General features: G+C 39.5%; 1 protein-coding gene across 12 annotated transcripts in view; it reads right to left on the bottom strand.

The window, feature by feature from the left end:
• Nucleotides 1–23,817, bottom strand: part of CSNK1G1 (casein kinase 1 gamma 1) — a 163,598-nt gene that overhangs the window by 35,020 nt on the left and 104,761 nt on the right. For 10 of the 12 annotated variants that reach the window (XM_067029668.1, XM_067029663.1, XM_067029666.1 and 7 more), the window contains 4 exons: nucleotides 8,671–8,822; nucleotides 6,937–7,171; nucleotides 2,151–2,236; nucleotides 163–247 (listed from right to left, as the gene is read on the bottom strand). In XM_067029668.1, the coding sequence (XP_066885769.1) occupies nucleotides 163–247; nucleotides 2,151–2,236; nucleotides 6,937–7,171; nucleotides 8,671–8,822 (558 nt within the window). Of the gene's footprint in view, nucleotides 1–162; nucleotides 248–2,150; nucleotides 2,237–6,936; nucleotides 7,172–8,670; nucleotides 8,823–14,536; nucleotides 14,557–19,421; nucleotides 21,625–23,817 lie in introns of those variants that run through there. The other 2 variants (XM_067029669.1, XM_067029675.1) reach the window with 2 other exon arrangements.

Genomic DNA, 23,817 nt, shown 5'->3' with positions numbered 1-23,817 from the left:
TTTTTTTATGGACAAAATCAAAGTGATAAAACCTATCCTGATTTAAATAACAATAAAATGAAATGTAAATTTTCTGGAGAGTATCTACAAATACTAAGATATGGTCTCCACCTCCTTCATAGCTTCAGTCACACTGGCTGGAGTGTCCTTGCAGCATCCTACCTGGAAAGTTTTCACAGAGAGCTTCAATGGGAGTATTCCTTTTGGTGTCACCAATTTTTTGATATCTTTCTTTTAATGTATCAGCCTGTAGAGAAGAAAGAGAGAAAGTTAGTTGGAAAGAGGTGTTAAGTATGGGAGGTCCAATATGTTTCGGGACATAATGACTGTTTCACTCAAACTGGCAGGATTTGTTAGATAGTCTCAATTTTTTTCTAATACTAACAAACAAGAAATGTAGTAGAGATGATATACTTAGATACGTACAAAACATCTGTTCTGGAAAGTTTTACTTGCAAATACATTTAGTAGTCTCAGATAAACACCACCAAATGTAATGAGATGAGAGGCTAAGATAAGAAAATAAATTCAAAATTATAACAGCTTAGTAATGACCCATGGCCACGAGGGTTCAAAAGTTATTCAACCTTCTCATTCTTAGATCAGCTCTAGATAAGATTAAAAACATTGCTAATCCAAATGGGGGCAAACAGACAGATGGCTCCACAACATATTTATTGTGAAGTTGAATAGAAAAAGAACAAGATGTAAAAAAACTGCCTTTCTAAGAACCTGCTGTATAAAAAATAAATAAATTAAATTAAATTAAAACAAAAACAAAAACAAAAAACAACTGCCTTTCCACAATGTGCTTCCAGAGGGAAAAGTGTTAACTATGATACAGGTATGGCTAACAGACAGGTTTGCTATCTGTCAGTGGCTCAAAGTAGCCAAGTCTGGTTTGCTCAAGACTGTAGACAGAGGGCTCCTGGAGCTTGGACCAATAATGTGGTCTCAAGGGATTCTCATGAGGCTCTGCCTAGCCTGCTGCACCTGGTTTTAAGCAATTATGTTTTGAAGTATACTGGAGGAGTTTTAAATCTACAACTGCCACTAAAATGATTCATGGACCATGAGAAAGTTCCAAGCAATTAATAATATACAAATGCATTATTTGGCTGTATGATGAGCAAACAGGATGTGAAACTCTATTTGACAGCTGTCAATATCAATGAGAAGGTATATGTGACTAGGAGAAGACCATGGAGGAGATGTTAGGAGAGGAATTTAATGGGAAAGAAGTAAAATCTTCCCAAAGGGAAGGGATAAAAGCCTCCGTTTTCAGGAAAATGTCCAGGAGAGCACAGCAAAATGAATCATTCTGCCCTTCGGGAGGGAGGGGGTGTAATAGTACCCAAAGCTACCGATTAAGTTTCCTTCCATACGAACATGCTGAACTAAATCACAACTCAAAAATGTCTTGCATTTAACTATCTAATGGGAACTTAGAATGGGTTAGGAGCTCACCATTTTCTAGACTAACCGCCAGAGGCACAGAGTAATCATTACAATGGTTGTAAAGTTAACTTCGACACAAATGCACTGTACTGACACCTACCTGAGGAAGGCTGTTTAAACTACACATTTCACAAGGAACAGCTATTTTATGCATAGGCATTTATTCAATTAAACACTTGGACAGCAATGTTAAACCTGGATTTTCGTTTTGGTTCAGGTGGGTCCTTAGCCTATATAGGAAGAACAAGTATTTTTCCCAGTTCCCCTTAGGGGCACACCTAGTCCTGCTGGCCTTGCTGGTAAAATGTGTAGCAGCTGCTATCATCAATTTGTTCCAGAAATTCCCCAACACACTGGGAACAACATGCCTGCTACATAATGTTAGTGAAGGAGGAATACTGACACAGAGAGAAAAGCAGCACTGCCAAGGCTGGGAGGGAATGAGGGAAGAGATTACGGAAAACTCGAAAACAAGGAAGAAGGATCAGAAGGGGAAAAAGACAAACCTGGGGAAAACAGAGCTTCCAAAGCCCAGGTGAGCATTTACGTTATAGACCGATGTCGTTCCTGCCTGTCATCCCTGTAGCCAATCTTCTTCCCCTTTGTGCTTCCTACAGACATCAAGTCAGCAACCCCTTCATTATCAACTGAGTATTTAAACAAAGCCCTCCACTGAGCACTTCCAAGGATACCTTGAGTCCTTGCCAGGGCAGGCTGCCTCGAAGGAAATACATGAACATATGGCCTAAGGCTTCCAAATCATCCCGCCGGCTTTGCTCTAAAAAGGAAGACAGATGACACATTATGTTTGCAGTTATTAAAGCAGAAAGGGGTTCAAAACCAAGTAATCCCTTCAGAAACCCATCTGCTCTGGAAAGGCTCTGCTTACTAATTCTTTGTATATCTAAATCAGGGATAGTATTTTAGATCAAAACCAAAAACAACGTGCACTTCCTCTGCCTAGATCTGCTACTGGCAAGTAAATATCAAGTGAAAAGAGCAAATCCTAAACTAAAACCAAGTCCAAATCACTAAATGGCGAGTAACCACCCCTCACTCTATGCCGTCACCTTCCTGAAAGTAAGATAATTTAAACAAAATGTTATTTCTAGTACATGGGCTACATTTAACTCTTTGGTTACCATCACGAAAAGTGAGCAGTAGATTCAGTAGCTGAGGCTGTTAAGAAAGTCCATTCTGGCTAGGCCTGCAAAGACACAAGCTGCAGAATGCCTAGCATACATGCCTAGTGCTTTTTATTCATCATAAAAATTAACACTTAAAATTTAGTTTAATGTAAGCAAACATCAGGGCACAATCCTCAGCTCCATCCCATTTGTACCATGTCCCATAGCCACCTTAAGAAAAATTTAAAGTTTATTACTAAGGTGCCCTTTGTGGGCACATAAAACAGTATCCCTGCATTCAGAGAGCTTATCATGTAAAAGAAGTTGCTGGATTTTTCTTTATTTTCTTTAAATTGGGAAGATAAGGATGGTAAAGAACTGCAGAATAGTTAATAAAAAACTGTAACTACATCTCAGAAAACATCTTATACATTCTTTGGCTGTCAGACAACAGAAGTAGTACATTCTTCCATTTTTAATTGCCAATTACAATTTATCTCAGACATTTCATATGTTTATTTTTCAGAATCGAGTTCTGGGCTTTATCAAAAGAAATGACAGATGCAAGAATAAGGGGCTGACTTGATTTTGTCTTCTTTGTGCAGAAAGTAAAACCTAACAGAGTCAGGGAGGCAGGGAAAGCTACTCAGGTAACCCAAAATACAAAAGCACAACACGTTTAACTGCCGCCTCCAATTACAGGAAATTTGCGTGAAAAAGAGTGCATAGTACTCTACAGGGCAGATGAAGAAAGAAAAGGCAACTTTCTAAACTGTACTTTGAAGGAGGTTTTTGGAAATGAGGTCACTAATGGGAAGGGGCGGCACCCTGACAAGAGACATAAATAACATAAAGTTGAGCTGATACACAGCAATTGAAATAATCTTAAAAAGAATGAAGCAAAACAGCAAGGCCATCAGAAGCTTTTGACTACAAGGCTTGCCTGAAGTTTGCAATAAATTTCATATGTAATTGAAAACAAAAAGAGATTTTGTTAACAGAACTTAAACAGATTTTGTTAACAGACAAAAACAGATTTTGTTAACAGAACCTAAAGATACACCAAAAAAGAAAGAACAAGCAGGGTGAGTTGAGGCCTCCCACAAAGCAGGGCAGATAGAGAAACCACACCCTGCAGGTTCTCACACTATATCACACCTACTCATCGCCTCTCCATTTTTATATCCACTGCCTGTAAGGAGGCCCCTTGGTAATAAATAATTCAGGGGACAAATGGTTGTACTTTAGATAGTTGAGCACTAGAGGGCAAAACTCTCCACATTTTCAATGACTGATGCAGCCCTACAGAAATAAGCCCAGCTTCTCTTCACAGCAAAGCCGTTATAAAATGAGATTAAAAAAAAAAAATCAAAAACCAAAGAATATAATAAACACATTTAAACTCACTGGAGTAAGTAATAAAGTAACTTTTCAAATACTTAAAACCACAAAAAAAAGCTGTGGAATATGGGATAACAGGAAAAATAATGGTTCCTGAGTCAGGTTATCTAGGTCTTGGCCTGTCCTTTCTATTAATTTATTAATCCACGCAAAATTAAGCATGGCCAAGTCACCTTTTGGGCTTCGATTTCCTCATCTGAAAAAAAAGTGGTTGATTTAGATACTCTGAAAAGTCATTTTCCATTTCTAAAATTCTAAAATAATCTATAATAATTTAAATCATAAAGGCCTTTCAAAAAAAATGAGAGTGAAAATCAGAGCCATGCTTTATTTCCACATTTCTCTGAACACTCCACATTCATTCAATTCAGGATTTCAATTCAGTATTTCCCTGTTTTTTTCATGCAGGATATTTCCTTTTCAAAGAAGAAAGGTTTCAATACCAGTGAGACCAGGAGGACACAAAATTCTTCCATACCATAAAGGCTTGCTTTTCAACCAATCAGAAAGATGTGCTTGGTTTACTTGCATCACATCCCTGATTTTAGGTCAAGTGTATTTTGTTGAAGGGAAGGGGCCAGGTGACCCAGTGTCCTCACCCTAACTTCAAACATTAAGGAATACAAAATGGGAAGGTGGGTAATCAGTGGGAAGGTGGCTAATCTAATGTAGTAAATATCAGGTTTAGGGGGCTGCTTCCCTTGTTTTCTGCCCTCACAAAATTAATAGGCAATTCTTTCCAGGTCATTTGAAGATACACTTCCCTTTTTCTTCATTACAACATAAAGGATGCTACACATTTGAAAACCAACAGGATTAGGGTTCCTACAGAAACCTCTCTGGGTTTGAGACCACGGCCAGAGTTTAAAGGGCATGTGACAACCACCTATATGTATTCTCTGTAATAGGGACATTATAGGCAAATACGGTGACAGGTTGGATTTGACCTGAAAAAAACTCTGGAACTCAGGAAGTCCACGCGTGGAGATACGCTCAAAAGTTCCAGCAGAAATGGCTACATCAAGAGATAAAGGGGGCTTCCCTGGTGGCGCAGTGGTTGAGAATCCGCCTGCCGATGCAGGGGACACGGGTTCGTGCCCCGGTCCGGGAAGATCCCACATGCCGCAGAGCGGCTGGGCCCGTGAGCCATGGCCGCTGAGCCTGAGCGTCTGGAGCCTGTGCTCCGCAACGGCAGAGGCCCCAACAGTGAGAGGCCCACATACCACAAAAAAAAAAAAAAAAAAAAAAAAAGAGAGATAAAGGAACCCAGTCTGATAAAAGCAGATGCTTAAAACATAATTTGTTGAATAAATGATAGCTACCATTATAGAGTCTTTACTATCATCAAGCACTATGCTAAACAGTTTATATGCATTATCTCATAGAACCCTATGGTATAAGGTAGTCTTACCATACATCTTTCAGGGTAGAAGAGATAACTGATGCTGAGGAAGGAAGGTTACTGGACCACATAGGTTTAAGGGAAAAAGCCAGAATTTACATAACTTTTTCTTAACTATTACACTTTACCTTATACAAACAAAACGGATATGCATCTTTTGTCTGTTCTTGCCTTTCCTGACAAGAATAATAAAATCAGAACACAAATGCTGAGCCCAGGAGGCAGGCATTAGAACAACTTTTAGACTCTGTCAGTTGAACCAAACAATCATGACTTTACTATGTACCACACACTCTATCTCCTTGTAAAAAGGAAGGAAGAAGGGAATTCTGAGCACTATGCCAGAGACCCATGTTACATACATTATCACTCATTCAACCTGCAAAACATCCTTGTGAAATATTATTCTATTTTTACAGGTAAGTTTCAGGGAGATTAAGTAACTTGTCCAAAGTAACACCAGTAATAAGTGCCAGAGAACCTTCCAGCCTAATTTTAAACTATTATGTTTAGTTAAGTGAGAATATCCACGTGGTTACTGAAAAAATCCTGACAGCATTAATTTCAACTCAGGTTGTATCATACAACTTTGTAACATCATTTTTACTCTTCACTAATACTGGAATCCTCATCTGAATATCAGAGCAGTTTACTCGATGACGCAACTTTATAGCTATTTACATTAGCTTTAATGTACTATTGTGTAAAATACTTATTGTATAAACTGTTTGTTAATATTTAAATACCTTACATAATTAGCTACATCTAGGAGTCTAATATTCTGTTTATATGTCTACTCTCTAGGGTGGTGATTTTCGAACATATCTTTTCAATCACCTTAGAACCTTTTCTTCAAATAGAATCTTCCATGAAAGCCCAATATTTAAAACAGATAAAAAGGGAAGCTTTCCTGAAGAAGCTGGCAAGAGCCCAGGGCCCTACCTACTGGGCCTTCTCACTGTTCCTTAGGCTTCCCTCGCAAATACTCTCCCCTGGACTAGTCCCTCTAACAAGTGAGACTACAGCTTTTAGCAATATTTATGCAAATTGTCTATCCTGAGTAAAATTCAAGACTCAAGGAAAAGCAAATATATTTTCACTGAATAAGAGATAGGCTTTTCCCTGAAAAATTAGTCACGAAACTATGCACAGAGAACAGAAGGCTAGTCCATGTTTTAGTGAAGCACTCTTCCTCAAAGCAGATATCAGCCTGATGTCTTTTTCAGGTTATATATGGGGCCATTTGTATGTAAATATCAAACTCATCACTAAACTTACTAAAATGTTATCACCTTAATTCAATAATTCAAGTACCACACTCTGAGAAACTAAGCATTTGGAAACGAAGAATGAAAAATCCTTAAGTTGTCAACAGGATACTTAGGAAAGTCACTAACTTACCATCTTAATTTCTCAAGTACAAAAACCACTTACCCTGTGAAGCAATAAGAATCACAAGTTGTAAGGCACAATGGGTACAAAAGTGTTTTGGGAATAAAAAGGTGTTTTAACAACCTGCCCCTTTCATGGAGCTGAAAATAAACACACCTTTGCCAAGATGCGTGTTGATAGACATGTATCTTGCAGTTCCAGTTAAACTTTTGTGCTCCCTATAAGGTATATGTTTTTTGGTTTCAGGGTCAATGTATTCCTTGGCCAGTCCAAAGTCTATAATGTGTATAACATGCTCTTTCTTATTGCCTTGTCGGCCAATCAGGAAGTTCTCTGGCTTGACATCTCGGTAAATGAGATTCTTTGAGTGCACGTATTCCATTCGGGAAAGCTAAAAGAGAGAAAAACAATGATAGAAATACTAGTGTAAAGAAGTTTACTGTAAAAATACATCAAAGCATTTTCTTTTATCAGCCCAAAGCTTTAAAATTAAAATAAAACTCATTTCTTCACCACTCAGAGCCACTTTACTCTTGTAAACCAGAATATTTTTTTCTGATACAAATACATATATGACAAATATCAAGATAAAAGAGAGAAGGATAGGGACTTCTCTGGTGGCGCAGCGGTTAAGACTCCATGCTCCCAATGCAGGGGGCCTGGGTTCAATCCCTGGTCAGGGAACTAGATCCCACATACATGCCTCACCTAAGACCCTTTGCAGCCAAATAAATAAAAATTTTTAAAAAAAGAGAGAGAGAAGGATAGTATAGTTCATCTAAAATGATAATACACAGTTTTACTTCGTTATGCCAACAATTTGCAAATGATGAACAGAGTTAGTGTTTTTATGTTACTACAGAAAGTAAGCATTTGAGAGGCAAGAATTACTCCCAGGCAGGAAATCAGAATATGTTGGTGGCCTTTGAAGACAGGTGCCACTGCCACGTTCACCTCCTGCCCACACCTTCCTACACTCTGTCTCTTTGCTGCAGAAGTAAGGGAAGTGAGGCCCAGAGAAGTTAATACTGGACTGATATCACAGAGCTAACTAACAGCAGAGGTAGGAGTATAGGTTTTATGAGAAAGTAAACAGAGCCCCAAATAATAATCATAAAATTATTCAAATTTCATTAAGTTCATTTCTATCTTCAAAGCTTTTCTACTTAGTATAGAAAGGGAAGCTTGAGCATTTGAATTTTTGACTCAAAAGTCAAGATCAATTTTCTAACATTTCCAAGTCTTTAAAGTGGGTGAGACCATCACCATTTCAGACCAATAAAGACATCCTTCTGCTTAGGGGATGACAAAGTTCTCAAAGGAACTGTCTTAACTGTTCCTTAAACTGGTACTGGTGTGTAATTTGGTAGGAGCTGAGAAAGCTGCCTCTTCAGCTGTCTCAGTCTCTGTGAGAACTAGAGGCAAGAGAACTAAGGCAGGTTCTTGGTCACACAATTTCAGAATCTGATTTTAGGGCAGTGGGTTACATCTCCAATCTTTTCTTGGATGCGATGGTAAGGAGAGGGAGTACATGACAAAACTTTACAGTCATGTGTTTTAAACCCATAAATAAAACAACAAAGAAGTTACTTGCATTTGTACAATTTTTCCTAATCATCCTGTTTCTCCCTAAATAAATTTCCACTTCAGTCAAGGTCAGAGTATTGCTCCAAGGTGCAAATTCTTAAAATAGAGCAAACGGCAAATGCAGTGCGACTTCTCTGGATTAACCCTTTTTGCCCCAGCCAGCTTCCTACAATGCCGCCAGTTTCACCTAGTGCATTCACTAGGTGTCACTACAGCTGGTAAATCACCAACAGGGACAACACAAGGATGTGGCTGGGAGATCCGCCCCTCCTATCCTTCTGCAGAATGGCAATGCCAACTTACCAACTGAATGGCTATCATTAACACAGTCTTCAAAGTAAAAGTTCGGTCACAGAGGTCAAACAAGTCCTCCAAGCTAGGGCCAAGAAGCTCCAGCACCATGGCATTGTATTTCCCACATGGTCCAAAGTAATACACCTGTGGGAGACCTTCACCTGAAAGCAGAGGGAAAATAGGGTGCAGAGTGAGGGACACAAAAACCAAAATATGAGACAGCAGCAACAGCACTAAGTAGATAAAAAGGAAACATACTTTGTGAGATTTTTTGTTTTCTTTCATAGTCCCTACTGGAGAACTCAAACTGAGTACAACATCTTCAAAGGGAACTAGTAATGTGTGGGAAAGGCTAAGCCATTGCACAATATGTTCAAATAAGCAGTTATTTAATACCAGAGTGCCAAAGGCATTTCCACTGCTACGTAAGACAGAGAATGGTCCCTGATCCACTGCTGGATCGGAGCGTAAACTATTCTCCCCCAAGGATGCCCAAAAGCGCACTAGCATAAAAGGTTCAAAAGATGGCTCATGAGCTCAAAGGCCAGGCTAACACACCTTGTTGCATTAGCTGGTTTCATTTGCACTCCCTATGCTTACTACCAAAGCCACAAGGAGATGGAACTGTTTCCAACTGTTGCTCTGAGGAGAGCTCAGACCAAAGGGCTGAGGTCACAGAGGATGCAGCCTGGTCCTTTTCTCATAGGGAGTCTCTGTAGTTTCCTGTTTTCTATCAGTTGGAGCAAAGTCAACAGACTGGGTTTGGTTACTGATAAGTAATTATGAAAGGAAAAGGAATAAAAATACAAGGCTGGGTTTTCCCCAGATTTGAAATTCATAGTTATAAGAAGCCAAAATCTAGACTTTCTCACCTACGTGGCAACTTGTGAATGAATTTCCTCCTTAAAATGTATTGTAAATATGAGGCACTCAATAAATATGTGCTAAATGGCACCATGTGCACTGTGGGTATGAATGAGACTACAGAACTTTACAAAATCTGGTCTTACAGAGTGAGAACACTTCCATCTTAATACACTTATGTATACCACGGTCTACAGTTGTACACGCTGCAGATTACTGCTTGCTCCTGTCTGTTAAGTTTTTTAGACAACAAAATTCTCTCCATCTTCGCATTTTATTTGTACAGATAGGGAACAGGCAGAGGTAATTATATCTACTGTAATCTGAATGTCTGTGTCCCTCCAAAATTCGCATGTTGAAAACCTAATGCCCAGGGCTTCCCTGGTGGCGCAGTGGTTGAGAATCCGCCTGCCGATGCAGGAGACACGGGTTCGTGCCCTGGTCCGGGAAGATCCCACATGCCGCGGAGCAACTAAGCCCGTGAGCCATGGCCGCTAGGCCTGCGTGTCCGGAGCCTGTGCTCCGCAACGGGAGAGGCCACAACAGTGAGAGGCCCGCATACCGCAAAAAAAAAAAAAAAAAAAAAAAAAAAAAAAAAAAAAAAAAAAAAAAAACAACCTAATGCCCAGTGTGATGGTTTTAAGAGGTGTGGGCCTTTGGGAGGTGAGATCATGAGGGCAGGGCCTTCATGGATGGGATTAATGCCCTTAAAAAAGAGACCCCACAGAGCTCCCTAGCCCCTTCAGCCATGTGAGGACATAGTAGGAAGTCAGCAGTCTGCAACCCAGACGAGGGCCTTCACCAGAACCTGACCATGCTGGTATCATGATCTTGGACTTCCAGCCTCTGGAACTGTGAGAAATAAATTTCTGTGTTTATAAGCCACTCAGTCTGTAGTATTTTGTTACAGCAGCCCAACTGGATTAAGACAATGTCTAATACTTAGAACTTTAACCCAATGTGCCCATCCTTCTCTCCAGCACAGGTCCTGTATATCTGGAATCGGTATGATTCATTGCTATGATATGTGTTTATTTCATGGGCTGCAATAGTCTATCATATTCCATCGAAATACTAAACAACTTCTTTCTTAGTGTTTAATAGGCTCATTCCTGTCTCATACCATTTCGCATAGTACACTCTGAATTGTTCTTGTGGTTGTTTTGATTCTCCCTATCTCCATAAGGAAACAGAGTTTAATTTATCTTTTTTCTCCTGTTGTTTTGAAGAACTCCTTCTTCAGTTCATTTAAAATATAAAAAACCTAACAGCTGTTCTCCATGAGTTCTACTGAGAAATCCAAAGCAGAACAGTACCATAGAGATTTATTGCTTTTATTAATCAGACACATGGTAGATTATAGTTTGGAGATCTTTAAAATTTTATATCCTATATAATAGTTTTTGATGTGACTAAAATTTGATTTTCCTAATATAAAAATTATACTCTTCAAAACAGGTGTGGCAGATCTGTTGGTTACCTGCTCAATATCCATTCCCTCCTTCTTTCTTAACAACAAAATTTCTAATTATTGTGACTAGCAACTCGCCCAGTTATAATTTTCCAGTCTCCCTCGATAACAGGAATGACCAGTGAGATGGAAGCAGAAATTGTTGGATAGGGTGGTTCTAGGAAAGTTCTTTCAAGGGAGCTGACTCAAAAAAAAAAGGGAGCTGACTCAAGTTGGAGGTATGCCCCTTTGAGATGACCAAAGCTCCAGAAGCCATCTAGAACCATCAGATACCTTGAAGATTTAACATAGTACAAAGATGGACAGAGCAAAATTAGAAGAAACCATCCCTGACAGCTATGAAGCCACCACACTAATGTTGGGCTTCCTTTCCCTCTGGACTATTTTAATCCAAAAGAAAAATCAATCTGGGACTTCCCTGGTGGTCCAGTGGGTAAGACTCCGGGCTCCCAATGCCGGGGGCCTGGGTTCGATCTCTGGTCAGGGAACTAGATCCTGCATGCAAGCCACAACTAAAGATCCCATGTGCCACAACTAAGACCCAGTGCAGCCAAAATAAATAATAAATAAATATGAAAAATATATATATCTCATGTAGCTTTAAAAAAAAAAAGAAAAATCAATCTCTACCTGACTGAACTACTGTTATTTGGATTTTTCTTTTTAACAACCAAATCTAAGCCTAATTAATAAACATACTATTCCTTTACTTGGTTAAATTACAAATATAGGCACAATATCCTCCTTCTGAAGTACAAGCTAAAAGTCAGACCTGTGTAGAAATATAATATTGGCATAATTTTCTAGACCTGCTGCCAATACTTAAGGATCAGTTTAAAAATAAGACAGATGATCATCTTGTTCTTGACAATCTTCAGTACCAAATCTAGGCATCTCTTGTCAGAAATTTCCATGTTTATAAAGAAGTCACAAAAGCTTTCTGGGTGATGTCTATAATTTCTAACTGTGAGTAATGTCACTCGTAACTCCTGCCTAGTAACTTCAAAGATGCGAGGAGTTCCTGCTGGCTGCATTATTGCTCCTTTTATTAAATACTCTGAACCTCACAATACCCTGTTGGGCTTTGGGATGCTCAAGACAACTTCTAGATTACTGAGTGGCCTTGAAGCTTTTCTCAAAGGTGGACTAGGTCCAAGATGCTAGTGTAGAAAGAGCTCAAGTCAGAGTCATGGATTTGGTTCTGCTACCAACTCTGAAAATTCTTTCACCTCTTTGCTCTTTTTCATCTGTAAAGAGGAGGGGTTTAGACTGGTTCTCTTTTATTTTTTTATCTTTTGGCCATGCCGCATGGCATGTGGGACCTTGGTTCCCTGACCAGGGATCGAACCCTCACCCCCTACAGTGAAAGAGTGGAGTTTTAACCACTGGATTGCCAGGGAAGTCCCTAGACTGGTTCTCTCTCTTTTTTTTTTTTTTTTTTTTTTTTTTTGTGGTACGCGGGCCTCTCACTGTTGTGGCCTCTCCCATTGCGGAGCACAGGCTCTGGACGCGCAGGCTCAGTGGCCATGGCTCACGGGCCCAGCCCCTCCGCGGCACGTGGGATCTTCCCAGACCAGGGCACGAACCCGTGTCCCCTGCATCGGCAGGCGGACTCTCAACCACTGCGCCACCGGGGAAGCCCTGGTTCTCTTTTAAATCCAAAATTCTGATTATAGCTAGGATTTCCTTCTACCTACCTTCTAGGTTCCTCTTTGTAAAGCCATAGCACCAGTATGAATGAAACTTGTCTCCATGTTATATAGAATACGCGTGGTACAAATTCAAATGTAGCTTGTAGTGGTAACTGGTAGTGGTACTCAATTGAAAGTGTGTCTATTGGAAACACCTCTAAAACTTTAGAAAACAGATACAGTGACTTTACTTCAAACCTACCAAACCAGAATTTCTAGTAGTGGATGTAAGCATAGCTCCACAGGTGATTCAGAAGTGCAACCTAAAGGGTAGAAATAAAGGGCATTGCTTTGCTTTATGGCTAATATATTATGAAGACTCAGAAAACACTGACAGACTAATCTCTTTCAGAAGTTCTCTCACATCAGAACAACTGGACTCAACACCTATTGAAAGGAATCATTTTAAGGCTATTTGAAAGACCTGTCTGTTCAGAGTTTCTTAGGTATTACAGAAAATGTGCTGCTGAGTATAGAAGTCTCTTTGGGAGATGTGGCCTTAATTTATTAGAACTGTCTGTACAGATAAAGATGCCCACACAAGTTCCAATCTGTGTCTGGTTTCACACATGATTGCCCCAAAACTGGTCAGTGCTGGTGGTGAATGACACAGACACAGGCCCACTAGGAAAGTCTGCTTCTTTGGTCAGAGATTACTGTACAGTAATGATTTATCACCTGGGCTGTATTTAAATGAGAAATCCTGTATATTATGTTTCACACTACTTTTGCAGAGCCATCGCTAATCCACTGTTTAGGAAATTTTAAATTAATCAACATTATGGTGGAATTCCTTTAATAAGACCGGGGATGAGGGCAAAGCCTTAAATGCAATAAACATGTGGAAAACAAGGTACTTCCTGCAAATAATTTTGAGGTAAAGGGAATGAAGTGGGGGAAGTAGGCAATGTAGATATGCACTGAATTCTTTGATCCATGGTATTTCAGAAACTAAGGTACTGTTATAATCTCTCATCTGCTCTGAAAATAAAAGCACTTAGTTAAGTTCTCCCTCCTAAATTGGTCAACTGCATAAAAGCTTGAAAATTAAAGAAGTAGATTCCAAATTCTCCTCTTCTGAAGGATTTCCAACAGATTTCATTATATTACCTTTAGCCACAGGTTAAATCTCTCATAAGACAAAACTGCAAGGTTATATACACACTGTACAAGTTACAGTGTATATTTTCACAGGGAACTATGAAACAGCTTTTCCATCCATCAATAACATATTCTTATAACTCCTGCTGGACATATGGCCCACACATATATCAAGTTGCACAGAACAGGAAGCAAGATGTATAACATTACAGCTAATTTTCAGTCTGTCATAAATTTATCTTGGGTTAAAAACACACCAAATCAAGGGTAACGGCTTCTTTATCATCCAAGCTGTTACCTAAAAAGATTCCATAATGTATTATGAACAGTAACTACTGTAAGTAGAGATATTTTATTTAATTAATTTATTTATTTTTAAAATTTATTTATTTATTTATTTGCGGTACGCGGGCCTCTCACTGTTGTGGCCTCTCCCGTTGCGGAGCACAGGCTCCGGACGCGCAGGCTCAGCGTCCATGGCTCACGGGCCCAGCCACTCCGCGGCATGTGGGATCTTCCCGGACTGGGGCACGAACCCGCGTCCCCTGCATCGGCAGGTGGACTCTCAACCACTGCGCCACCGGGGAAGCCCGAGATATTTTAAAATACACATCAGGCTGAGAACTGAAATAGAACCACCTTGAAGCTTTTGGTAATTTGATCACATTATTGCCTAATTATTAGCCTTTCATTCTTTTTGAAAAACTATATTACCTAGATGTGAGGCAAACTCAAATAAGTCCCATACCTACATTAATACCTGGATGTAAAAAAATAACATCACATAAATATTTCTATGAAAATATAAGTATATGCTGATGATGACTGTCTTCTAAAGTCAGGGCTGGAAAAAAACCTTTAAGGACATAATGACCTCGGCAATTCCCTTATTTATACAGTTTGCTTTCTAATTTTTAAAGAAAAGAGGAGAGTTTTTCTCCAAAGTTAAGCTGTCCTTGGTCCCATCAATGGTAGCAGCTTTTAGCACAGCTACTGAATGTTCCTTAGTGTTTATGAGAGGTCAGGGAATTACTGACACACAGGGAATTATCACTGGGGTAATAATAATAATATTAAATACATCCACTTAACAAGAAAGCAGAAAGAATAGGCAGACAAACATGATAATATTCCATAGGAAGAAGTGAAAGGGGAAAATGAAAGCATAGGCTTTAAAACTCAGAAAATAACTCTATAAAAACAATGCATTATTACAAAAATATGAGACAATACATGTGTTTGTTTCTCTTTTTAAAAAAGAACAGAATCCCTCTCATTTCTCTGACTCTGAAAAAAATGCCTTTTTACAATATGAACCAGTTCAACATATGAATCTACTTAAACTGCTGATTTAATAACAGAAACAGCTAGACCCAAAATTAAGGAATCAGGATTACTTTGCCTTACCTATAATGAAAAATGTTTTAGAACTGTCTTGTTCACTGGCCTCTTGGGAACTGGAATATCACCAGACATATGCTCCTAACATGAGCTCAAATTGGTATGATGGGAGAACAGAAAGTGAGGAAAGGCAGAGCACAGGAATAATCTCACATTTCTGAGCCAGAGAAATTGAGCTTTTAGTTTCTCTGTTACATACACACATAATTACAAAGGCCTTAAGCCTCAAGGCAGGTTCAAAGTTTTGTTTATCCAAAGGAGTCAGGAAAGAAAAGTCCAAGATAGGACAGATTTCTTCTGCAGCAGATAGCATCAAAGACAAAAAATGTTTTAAAAGTGTGTTGTGTATTGGGGGTGGAATTGAAGGGTAGGGGATCCTTTCTCTTCCCCAAAAGACTAACTCAGCTCAGAACTGGTAAATTTATGGGATAAAAAAAAAAACCCAATCTCTGAAATTTTACCACTTTGTCCCTGTGATTAAGTTATATAGACAGGGTCTCCCTGGTGGCGCAGTGGTTAAGAATCCGCCTGTGAATGCAGGGGACACGGGTTCGAGCCCTGGCCCGGGAAGATCCCACATGCCGCAGAGCAACTAAGCCCATGCGCCACAACTACTGAGTCTGAGCTCTAGAGCCCATGAGCCACAACTACTGAGCCCACGTGCCACAACTACTGAAGCCTGTGCGCCTAGAGCCTGTGCTCCACAACAAGAGAAGCCACGACAATGAGAAGCCTGCACACCGGAACGAAGAGTAGTCCCTGCTCACCACAACTAGAGAAAGCCTGCGCACAGCAACGAAGACCCAACACAGCCAAGAAAAAAAAAAAAGTTATATAGACAATCTACTGAGCTTCAAAAGCTAAGAGATGATCAATTCTTCTTAACACACACCTGAACAATAACACTATAAAGAAAGTTTTAGCAGGCATTTAGAATAAGAAAAAAAATGAGATTATTCAAAGTACAGTGAACCTCTTCCTGTCAATCCTGCCCCACTCCCATTACACTTTCTTTGTCCATGTATCTGCCTTCCCTAAGAACTAAGAGACGGTTGTTTGAAGGCAGTGACTACTATGTGTTAATTATGTTTGTATATCCATGCCTAGCACCAGTCCAAGTACATGGTAGATAAGGGCAGAATAAGTACTAAGTAAATAAATAAATACAATTCAGTGAAATTGACTTGAGTTTTCTATTTGGAACACACAATATTTAAACCTCAAAATGCTAAAATACACAGAGCAAAACAAATTAATCAGATTTTAAATATGTGGGAATGCTAACATAATTGATATTTCTGAGTAGTTCGTATTTGGATTTCATGGGAATGATATTTAAGAAGTTCTGTTGGGCAAGCCACCAATATGAAGATTCCAAGTAATTCAGAGTTGTAGTATTTCTACATGGACTTTCTTCTGTGTATTTTCTTCCATAATGGTTGTATATGGTATGTGCAGTTATGTCTTTGCTGTTCCCACATGCAGGTGAACTATGTAGAATTATTCATTTTAGTGAACAGAACTGAAAAACACACAAACAAATGTAAATGTCTTCCTATCTCTCAATAAAGCACCTGCCCATCCAAATAGATTAAATGACCAACGACATTAGCCATCTAAGTTGTCTAATGTGCAAAGGAAGTCTGATGACATCTTCCTATCCTTTTCTTCTCCCACTCCATTTTTAGACACATTCTTTATTTTGGTCCTGTCTAACTTGGAATTATATGGTCTTTTCTTTACATACATAGCCCTTTTCCATCTCACTTCAATCTCACAGTCATCTTATGAACAAAAAAGGGAAAATACTAATGATTCCATTTTACACATGAGATAGAGACCCTGAGAGACATTGTGTGAACTTTCCTAGCTGACAGGGTGCCCCAGTAACACAACCAGACGTCTCAACTCCAGATTCACTGCTCACTTCGCTATACTAAGCTGCCAACATTCTCCGCCTTTGTTCTTCTTCCCTTTCATTCACGTGGTTGCCAAAGTTATTCTCTGTGCTCCCTACCCCACTTCTTCCAAACCACATGCCTTTTTGGTTACCATTATCCTTCCAGGATATAAATCCGCCACCCTACTACACAGGCAGATTAATCTGGTTAATCTGTCCTACCCACCACCTTGGTTTCCAATATTTATTTTTGGCTGCGTTGGGTCTTCGTTGCTGCCCACGGGCTTTCTCTAGCTGCCGTGAGCAGGGGCTACTCTTCATTGCAGTGCGCGGGCTTCTTATAGCGGTGGCTTCTCTTGTTGCAGAGCACGGGCTCTAGGCCAGAGAGCTTCAGTAGCTGTGGCACATGCGCTGGTAGTTGTGGCTCGCGGGCTCTAGAGAGCAGGCTCAGTAGTGTGGCATTCAGGCTTAACTGCTCCGCGGCATGTGGGATCTTCCTGGACCAGAGCTTGAACCTGTGTCCCCTGCATTGGCAGGTAGATTCTTAACCACTGCGCAACAGGGAAGTCCCAATATTTTTATATCAGTTACCTGAATACTATTTTACAGTTTTTGCATCATCTGTCCATCTCTCTATAGTTTTTTTAAAATTAATTAATTTATTATTTTTTAATTTAATTTTATTTTTGGCTGCGTTGGGTCTTCACTGCTGTGTGCGGGTTTTCTCTAGTTGCAGCGAGTGGGGGCTACTCTTCGTTGCAGCATGGGGCCTTCTCATTGCGGTGGCTTCTCTTGTTGCAGTGCATGGGCTCTAGGCCCGTGGTATTCAGCAGTTGTGACTTGCAGGCTCAGTAATTGTGGCTCGTGGGCTCTAGAGTGCAGGCTCAGTAGATGTGGAGCACAGGCTTAGCTGCTCCACGGCATGTGGGATCTTCCCGGACCAGGGATTGAACCTGTGTCCCCTGCATTGGCAGGTGGATTCTTAACCACTGTGCCCCAGGGAGGTCCCGAAATCCTAGAATTTTAAATAAGATACCTATAAACTAGTATATAGGTGTGAGGTATGATCTGTGACAGCTGGTGGTGGTCTAGTTATTGACTGATTATTAGGGTATCCCAGCAGCTAACTGAACTGAAATATGGTGTTCTGAGAATTATCTTAGGATATTGAACAAAGTCTCTATACTCAAATTAGGCTACAAAGCTCCTATAGTTGATGGTGCCTCAATACAGGAGGCATGACAAACATAGATGGGCCCCAGCAACTTATTCTCTAACATTTTTTATCACCTGCCTAGAACTGTTTTCAATATCTTCAATATTTCAACTGTTTTCCAATCATAATATTCAACTTGACATTTAACCCATTCTATCCCTTTAGTATCTCATCTCTCAAATCCATATTGGATAATAAAGCTAAAAGAACCTCAGCACTGTTTGAAACTTATACCTTCCCATTTGATAAACAGACCCCCATCTTATATTTAAATCAGAAACATTTTTAATGAAAATATATACATAAAAAGACTAAGGGGGACTTCCCTGGTGCACAACTACTAAGCCCACGTGCCATGACTACTGAAGCTCGCATGCCTAGAGCCCGTGCTCTGCAACAAGAGAAGCCACCGCAATGAGAAGCCCCTGCACCACAACAAAGAGTAGCCCCTGCTCGCCACAACTAGAGAAAGCCCACGCACAGCAATGAAGATCCAACACAGCCAAAAATAAAATAAAAAAAAAAAAGACTAAGGAAGTCCACATGAGAATAGTAGTTGTGAGTAGAGAGATTATATCTTTCTTTTATATATTTTTCTAAATCTTCAATGATATTAGTTTTCTCCGTAACTTAACAAAATAATTTTTTAAGTGAAAAAAAAATTTTCCTTTGGGCAAGTTGCACACAGATAGTTGTAAATTCCTTCTTTAAAGTTACTCTCTTTTGGGACTTCTCTGGTGGTCCAGTGGTTAAGACTCCGTGCTCCCAATGCAGCGGACCTGGGTTCGATCCTGGTCAGGGAACTAGATCCCACACGCATGCTGCAATGAAGATTCCACATGCCGCAACTAAGACCAAGCACAGCCAAATAAATAAATAAATATTTTTTTAAAAAAGTTACTCTCTTTTTTAGGTAGCATAGTAAGAGATCTAGAGTCCTATCTTTTCTGAACTATAACTGTTGAGAGTGGAGCCAAGCAATAAGTTGACAAATTATGACAGCTGTTTCAATGTGATTGTGTCCAAATAAATTTCTATCTGCTGATGGGCCATTTAAGTATGAAGATGTGCACTACTACAGCCATTATATTTATGAGAACCACACATAATTCCTACCTTCAAAGGGCTTAAATTCCAGAACTTTTGCCAGGCAGTTCTTAGATGCTCTAAGTTTGTAGGTAATAGTGAATATACATGTCTCTGACTGCACACCAAATCCCTGTAGAAAAAATTTGGAGGACTTCATTCTAATATATTGAATTATTCATTCATATCTCTATTCTGCTTCCTTAATACAGTTAATCAAGAATTGCTATCATAAGCAAATAAAGAAGAGGCTGAGATCTTGAAGAGGAGAGTGTACACATAAAAGAAAGAAGCTGCCACTTAACTTGGTGATCTCATTGCCAGTGAAATCCTGCTGGAAGAGTTTATATACTGAGATTTCATCAATTTGATATTTGTTGAGTCTCTTCTTTGATTAAGTGATATGCAAGTAATACTATAATTAATAAAAGATGCTTCTCACCCTTAAAAAGCTCACAACCCAGGGAACTCTCCTACATTGTTGGTGGGAATGAAAACTGGTGCAGCCACTATAGAGACAATATGGAGGTTCCTCAAAAAAACTAAAAATAGAGTTGCCATATGATACAGCAATCCCACTCCTGGGCATATACCTGTAGAAATCTATAATTTGAAAAGATATATGCACCCTAATGTTCACTGCAGCACTATTTACAATAGCCAAGACATGGAAACAACCTAAATGTCCATCAACAGATGAATGGATAAAGAAGATGTGGTGCATATATACAATGGAATACTACTCTGCCATAAAGAAGAATGAAATAATGCCATTTGCGGCAACATGAATGGACCTAGAGATTATCATACTATGTGAAGTAAGTCAGAAAGAGAAAGACAAACACCATATGTATCGATTATATGTGGAAGCTAAAATATGACACAAATTAATTTATCTATGAACAGAAATAGACTCACAGACATAGAGAACATACTTGTGGTTGCCTAGGGGGAGGAGTGTAAGGGAGGGATGGATTGGGAGTTTGGGATTAGCAGATGTAAACTATAATATATAGAATAAACAACAAGGTCCTACTGTATAGCACAAGGAACTATATTCAATATCCTGTAATAAACCATAACAGAAAAGAATATGAAAAAGAATGTATAACTGAATCACTTTGCTGTACAGCAGAAATTAACACACACTGTAAATCAACTATACTTAAATAAAATAAATGGAAAAAAAAAAGTTCACAATCCAGCAGCATATTACACTGTGAAAAGTCCACAGAATGAGGGATATGGCTCTCTCTCTGTAAGTTCTCTCATTATAGCGCCTCAAGGGTAGAATGTGGACTTCCCTGGTGGTTCAGTGGTTAAGAATCCGCCTGCCAATGCAGGGGCATGGGTCCGAGTCCTGGTCCGGGAAGATCCCACATGCTGCAGAGCAACTAAGCCCTTGCGCCACAACTACTGAGCCTGCGCTCTAGAGCCCACGAGCCACAACTACTGGGCCCGTGCACCTAGAGCCCGTGCTCCACAAGAGAAGCCCCCACTCGCTGCAAGTAGAGAACACCCATGTGCAGCAACAAAGACCCAATGCAGCCATAAATAAATAAATTTATTTTTTAGAAAAGGATGGAATATATATAAGGAATAAGGAAGTATTCCTTGCGATAATTCCTTTTTTTTTTTTTGGCTGCACCACTCGGCATGCAGGATAGTTCCCCCACCAGGGATTGAACCAGTGTCACTTGCATTGGAAGCACAGAGTCTTAACCCCTGGACCACCAGGGAAGTCTCGAGGTAATTCTTATGTTATGCAAACTGAACTAAGTGATAAAAAAGAATAAGGAGTTTTGGTCGCTGCCATGCTAGAGCAGAGATCAGCAAACTATAGCCTTTAGGTCAAATCTGGCCCACCTACTTTTGCATGATTAGAGAACTAAGAATGGTTTCTACATTTTAAAATATTTGAAAAAAATTTAAAGAAGAATATTTCATAAGTGAAAATTACATAAAATTCAAATTTCAGTGTCCATGAATAAACTTTTATTGGAATATAGCTCATTTGCTTACAAACTGTTTATGGCTATGTTTGTGCTACAAGGACAACAAGAGCTGAATACAGATAACACGAGTTGAACAGTTACAACAGAGACAAGTGGCCCACCAAGCCTAAAATATTTACTATCTGTTCCCTTACACTGTCTGGCTTCCTAAGAAATCTCACCTTCTACACTGGAGGCAGGAGGCAGCCCAACCATTTGTATCTTTCATCTTGGGGGGCAATGACATTCACTAACATTCCCACAGACTACTGTAATAAACCTTACTTGTGATGTTTCAGTAGTTCATCACTAGTAAGACCACTTCCTTTGAGAATTCAGAGATGAATCCAGTTATGGTAAGGACCAAATATTAATGAATCCTTTGGCCTGGTCCTTGCATAGTGGTTTCAATTCCATTTTACAAAACAAAAATAGATATGGCAATTGGACTTTTTTTTTCTGGGGTTCTTTTCCAGGTAGTACAAGATGGCTGTGGCCAAGTGTCCCCTCAAAACTGGCACGAAAGGCTGTGGAGCTGTAGAAGCAAAAGTGGTCATTCTCACCAAGCAGGCTCATAACTGTATTTCAACATGACCACATTCAACTCCTCTGAAAGAAACAAACATCTCCCTCAAGATCACAGATGTGATGGGTTCACCACAACAGAATTCTGCTCTATTAAATCAGAGAAAGGACTGGGAAATATTAAGTCATTATTGTTTGAGAATCCATCAAAAATTCTTCAAAAATGAAACTGTTATCTCTTCATTCTGATATTTTTCAAAGCTATAAGAAATGTAAATAGGTTATTTCCATTTCTACAGGAAAGTTAGATCTTTGGTTTCAATGTAATACAATGCTGTCTTGTGTTTATATAGCACTTTTTCCTTAAGGATTCAAGGCCTTTACAGACATTACCTCATTCATCCCTAGAAGGTTTGCAAACTCAGTAAGAGGAGGTTTCCTGTTACATGAATAAGGAAACTGAGGCACAGCAGGAGCACAAGGTTAATAGTAAGTCACAGAAAAACAGTGGGAAAACTTGGGCTAAACTTTTCTCCTTGCTCCCATTCTTGGCTGTCTCCACTTATGCACACTGCCTATATTTAGAGATGGCAAGTGTCTAAATCTCCAGTTCTCAAAATGTAATTTCAAGACTGCCCATTTATACTAATTAAGATTGGTTTTCCCTGAATTTAGTGGTATATGTCTCCTCTCTCTGTAATACCTCTGGCAGACAGACTTCTGAAAAACTTATATATGGCAAGAAAGAATCCAGATTTCACTTTCTTTTACCAAGTTCACTATTTCATCCTTTCTTCTCTTGTTATGAAAACTTTCTGCCCAATTGGAGACGAAAATGTTTCTTCTCAATTCCTTAAAGCACTCCTAACTATTGAACATCTAAGCTGACCCGTGTTACTTGTTCGTAACTACTCTTGTTGTATGATTCACTTCTATTTTCAGTAAAATCCCCATCTTTCCAGCATCTCTTCAGATGTTCTTATTTTTTATTTTCCTGTGTACTGCTTCCTGTGTTTTCCCAGCCTATTTATAATGTACTCCTAAGGAAGTTCACAACACTATAGGACGGTTTTGCCAAGCTCACACTTTCTCATGATTTTCTTCAGATTTATGCTTTATTTCTCTGTTGAAGTAGAACCATGTTCCTGTTAATTTAACAGTTGCCTAGATTCAAAGCTCTTTTTCTGGTACCAACCTGTACCTCCTATCTTTTTTGATGACATATAAAAACACTCCTTCCCAGAAACTTCAAAATTGCAGAGCATGAATACTTCTTTTAAAAATTTTATTGGTGGGCTTCCCTGGTGGCACAGTGATTGAGAGTCTGCCTGCCGATGCAGGGGACACAGGTTCGTGTCCCAGTCTGGGAAGATCCCACATGCCGCTGAGCAGCTGGGCCCGTGAGCCATGGCCGCTGAGCCTGCGCATCCGGAGCCTGTGCTCCGCAACGGGAGAGGCCACAACAGTGAGAGGCCTGCGTACTGCAAAAAAAAAAAATTATTGGTGTATAGTTGATTTACAATGTTGTGTTAGTTTCAGGTGTACAGCAGAGTGATTCAGTTACACATATATATATATTCTTTTTCAGATTCTTTTCCCATATAGGTATTACAGAATATGAATACTTTATTCATAGCATAAAGGTTTCAGTGGGTGAAAACGGCTTGGGTGGGGTAGCTCTGAGCTCCTCAGTTGCACACATGGCACAAGTATTCAGCCCAAATGGTTAATTTACTTTGGAAAGAAATGTTTCAAAACCTAGATCACCTAAGGCCATAAAAGATTTGGAGGTAACAAAGGCATGAAATTTGGGGGCACCATATGAAACAGGAAATCCTACTGTTTCACTGGGGGAAAGTTCTGGGGCTTTGCATCAATTAACACGTTTACAACTATCTTCCACTATT

This window comes from Kogia breviceps, chromosome 3, assembly GCF_026419965.1.
Source record: "Kogia breviceps isolate mKogBre1 chromosome 3, mKogBre1 haplotype 1, whole genome shotgun sequence".
Lineage (NCBI taxonomy): Eukaryota > Metazoa > Chordata > Mammalia > Artiodactyla > Physeteridae > Kogia > Kogia breviceps.
Note: the sequence above shows the minus strand (reverse complement) of the source record. Positions and strands in the feature narration are given on the sequence as shown.